Genomic DNA, 4,305 nt, shown 5'->3' with positions numbered 1-4,305 from the left:
GAGAGAGATGGGTTTAGAGTGAGCGAGACGGGTTTAGAGTGAGTGAGAGAGATGGGTTTAGAGTGAGCGAGACGGGTTTAGAGTGAGTGAGAGAGATGGGTTTAGAGTGAGCGGGACAGGTTTAGAGTGAGAGAGACGGGTTTAGAGTGAGAGAGACGGGTTTAGAGTGAGCGAGCGGGACGGGTTTAGAGTGAGCGAGCGGGACGGGTTTAGAGTGAGCGAGCGGGACGGGTTTAGAGTGAGCGAGCGGGACGGGTTTAGAGTGAGAGAGACGGGTTTAGTGTGAGTGAGAGAGACGGGTTTAGTGTGAGTGAGAGAGACGGGTTTAGTGTGAGTGAGAGAGACGGGTTTAGTGTGAGTGAGAGAGACGGGTTTAGAGTGAGCGGGACAGGTTTAGAGTGAGAGAGACGGGTTTAGAGTGAGCGGGACAGGTTTAGAGTGAGAGAGACGGGTTTAGAGTGAGAGGGACGGGTTTAGAGCGAGTGAGAGAGACGGGTTTAGAGTGAGCGGGACGGGTTTAGAGTGAGCGGGACGGGTTTAGAGTGAGCGGGACGGGTTTAGAGTGAGAGAGATGGGTTTAGAGTGAGCGAGCGAGACGGGTTTAGAGTGAGCGGGACGGGTTTAGAGTGAGCGGGACAGGTTTAGAGTGAGAGAGACGGGTTTAGAGTGAGCGGGACGGGTTTAGAGTGAGCGGGACAGGTTTAGAGTGAGAGAGACGGGTTTAGAGTGAGCGGGACAGGTTTAGAGTGAGAGAGACGGGTTTAGAGTGAGAGGGACGGGTTTAGAGTGAGCGGGACAGGTTTAGAGTGAGAGAGACGGGTTTAGAGTGAGAGAGACGGGTTTAGAGTGAGCGAGAGAGACGGGTTTAGAGTGAGCGAGAGAGACGGGTTTAGAGTGAGCGGGACGGGTTTAGAGTGAGAGGGACGGGTTTAGAGTGAGAGGGACGGGTTTAGAGTGAGAGAGATGGGTTTAGAGTGAGCGGGACGGGTTTAGAGTGAGCGGGACAGGTTTAGAGTGAGAGAGACGGGTTTAGAGTGAGCGGGACAGGTTTAGAGTGAGAGAGACGGGTTTAGAGTGAGAGGGACGGGTTTAGAGTGAGCGGGACAGGTTTAGAGTGAGAGAGACGGGTTTAGAGTGAGAGGGACGGGTTTAGAGCGAGTGGGACGGGTTTAGAGTGAGCGGGACGGGTTTAGAGTGAGCGGGACGGGTTTAGAGTGAGCGGGACGGGTTTAGAGTGAGCGGGACGGGTTTAGAGTGAGAGAGACGGATTTAGAGTGAGCGGGACGGGTTTAGAGTGAGCGGGACGGGTTTAGAGTGAGAGAGACGGGTTTAGAGTGAGCGGGACAGGTTTAGAGTGAGAGAGACGGGTTTAGAGTGAGAGGGACGGGTTTAGAGCGAGTGAGAGAGACGGGTTTAGAGTGAGCGGGACGGGTTTAGAGTGAGCGGGACGGGTTTAGAGTGAGCGGGACGGGTTTAGAGTGAGCGAGAGAGATGGGTTTAGAGTGAGCGAGAGAGATGGGTTTAGAGTGAGCGAGACGGGTTTAGAGTGAGTGAGAGAGATGGGTTTAGAGTGAGTGAGAGAGATGGGTTTAGAGTGAGTGAGAGAGATGGGTTTAGAGTGAGTGAGAGAGATGGGTTTAGAGTGAGCGAGACAGGTTTAGAGTGAGCGAGACGGGTTTAGAGTGAGTGAGAGAGATGGGTTTAGAGTGAGCGAGAGAGATGGGTTTAGAGTGAGCGAGACGGGTTTAGAGTGAGTGAGAGAGATGGGTTTAGAGTGAGCGAGACGGGTTTAGAGTGAGTGAGAGAGATGGGTTTAGAGTGAGTGGGACAGGTTTAGAGTGAGAGAGACGGGTTTAGAGTGAGCGAGACGGGTTTAGAGTGAGTGAGAGAGATGGGTTTAGAGTGAGCGAGACGGGTTTAGAGTGAGTGAGAGAGATGGGTTTAGAGTGAGCGAGACGGGTTTAGAGTGAGTGAGAGAGATGGGTTTAGAGTGAGCGAGACGGGTTTAGAGTGAGCGAGAGAGATGGGTTTAGAGTGAGCGAGACGGGTTTAGAGTGAGTGAGAGAGATGGGTTTAGAGTGAGCGAGACGGGTTTAGAGTGAGTGAGAGAGATGGGTTTAGAGTGAGCGAGACGGGTTTAGAGTGAGTGAGAGAGATGGGTTTAGAGTGAGCGAGACGGGTTTAGAGTGAGCGAGAGAGATGGGTTTAGAGTGAGCGAGACGGGTTTAGAGTGAGTGAGAGAGATGGGTTTAGAGTGAGCGGGACAGGTTTAGAGTGAGAGAGACGGGTTTAGAGTGAGAGGGACGGGTTTAGAGCGAGTGAGACAGACAGGAAGTTATCGAAGGTTTGTGGGAGCCGCTGTACTCAGGTTGAAGGTCAGTGCTGAAGTGTTTCTGCTCACAGCTGAAGGTTTAACCAGAGCCGACTCCCACTTAAAGAAACCACACCCATTGTTGTGAGGGGTGGGGCCTGGATGGGTGGACTTATAACAGGCAGAGCCTGAGCTCCTCCTCCCCGCACAGGTGTAGAAGGCCCGGCCATGGTTCGGTCCGCCATTACACACAGTCAACCTCTTCGACCGCCGCCCACAGTCACACAGTGGAGACGTGATCTTAACCCCACCCCTCAGAGGTGGGAGGGGCAACTTCTTAGAGGAGGAAGTTGAGAAAGCTGATTGATTGACAGAGAGCGTAGAACATGATTGGTTGATGGAAACAGAGGAAAGAGCTGACTGGTTGAGAGAAACGGATACAAGAGCAGATTTGTTTGTGAAACAGGATGTGACCTTAGCCCTGCCCCTTGGAGGGAGGAGCAACTGCTTCATAGAGAGTGATGATTGGTTAACAGAGCAAGAAGGGTGGGTCTGGTTGATAGGAAAGGATGAGCGAGTTGATTGGTTCACAGAAATATAGGAGAGAGCTGATTGGTTGAGAGAGACAGAGGGCCGAGCTGATTGGTTGAGAGAGACAGAGGGCCGAGCTGATTGGTTGAGAGAGACAGAGGGCCGAGCTGATTGGTTGAGAGAGACAGAGGGCCGAGCTGATTGGTTGACTGTTAATGACGGAATGGAGGAAGGAGCATGAAACACTGAGGAGGAGGAGGACTGATGTGATTGGTCACTGTAGATGGCGAAAGGGATTGTGGGAGTTGTTCTTGTGCCGAGTCCTGCTGTCAGAGATCTGATTGGGTCTTTAATTGAAAGGGGGTTGGAGTTAAGTGGGTGTGGTTTTGTCTTACACATAGGAGAGGTGGAGCTGTGGGGCATGTTTTCAGATACGTCCTCTAACATCACGTTGTCATAGGAACCAGACTCCCCAAATTCCGTCAACACAAACTCCTCTGGCCAATCAGACTCGGGAGTGTCCGGGTGTGGCAGGTGTGTGACGGTTAATGTACGCAGCGGGGTGGTGACGGAGGACAGGACGGTGGGAATAGACACCAGACTCTGACACACACTCGTGTGTGATGAAGTCACAGCGTGTAACCCTGTGTGTGTGTTGCTGGTGTGTGTCGGCCGCGTCTCTCTCCTCTTGTCACACACGCGTCCTTCCGCACACACACGTCTCACCAACACTCCGGACTTCAGCAGTGTCTGAGAGAGACAGCGTGACAGAGAGAGAGAGAGAGAGAGAGAGAGAGCAACAGAAAGAGAGAGACACAGACAGACAGACATTATGACCTCAAATTAACTTAAATTGGGATTTTAGATGGGAAATTGAATCAGGATTCCTGGATTTTGGAATTCTGTAATTCCAAGGTCACCTGTGCAGGTCTCTGAGGGACAGGAGAGGACCTGAAGGAGACCCACTCACCCTGCTCAGAGATTTCGTTATTTTCATTGGACAGCCGTCCCTGATCACGCGCCAGGCCAATCGAGCTGTGTTCCGGGCATCGTCCAGACCTACACACACACACTGCTGTTGTTTAAATTCATATAGGTATGTGTGTGTGTGTGTGTGTGTGTGTGTACCAGAGTGTTCTCGGCCGGAGAATTCGATGCCCAGGTCCTGCAGGGCTCCTTTAAGACCTTTGGGTTTGCGGTGGTAGAACATCTGAAGTGCACAAGAAAGTTTAATTAGTGATGTTACACACACACACACACACACTGCAGAGGTGTGTGTTTACCCTGTATGTAGCTCGAAGGTCAATCCAACTGTTCAGAACCTCAGGTTTAGTGATCTGCTTGCGTTTACACTCGTACTGCAAACACACACCAAGATCCCAATCTGTATTAAAACACACACACACACACACACACACACCATTTAAGCAACAACAGCGCTCAGTGTGACTCTTTGTGTGTGT

At 51.7% G+C, this 4,305-nt stretch overlaps 1 protein-coding gene across 1 annotated transcript in view; it reads right to left on the bottom strand.

Moving 5' to 3' along the window:
* Positions 1-2,051: 2,051 nt before the first annotated feature.
* Positions 2,052-4,305, bottom strand: part of eri2 (ERI1 exoribonuclease family member 2) — a gene marked incomplete at its 5' end in the record, with an annotated part of 3,057 nt that continues 803 nt past the window's right edge. Inside the window, 4 exons of the mRNA XM_060913858.1 lie at positions 2,052-3,592; positions 3,813-3,901; positions 3,971-4,052; positions 4,126-4,226. Coding sequence (XP_060769841.1) covers positions 2,336-3,592; positions 3,813-3,901; positions 3,971-4,052; positions 4,126-4,226 — 1,529 coding nt within the window. The remainder of the gene's footprint in view (positions 3,593-3,812; positions 3,902-3,970; positions 4,053-4,125; positions 4,227-4,305) is intronic.

Source organism: Neoarius graeffei, unplaced genomic scaffold, assembly GCF_027579695.1.
Source record: "Neoarius graeffei isolate fNeoGra1 unplaced genomic scaffold, fNeoGra1.pri scaffold_71, whole genome shotgun sequence".
NCBI classification, from domain to species: domain Eukaryota; kingdom Metazoa; phylum Chordata; class Actinopteri; order Siluriformes; family Ariidae; genus Neoarius; species Neoarius graeffei.
This window is presented reverse-complemented; position numbering and strand designations above follow the sequence as displayed.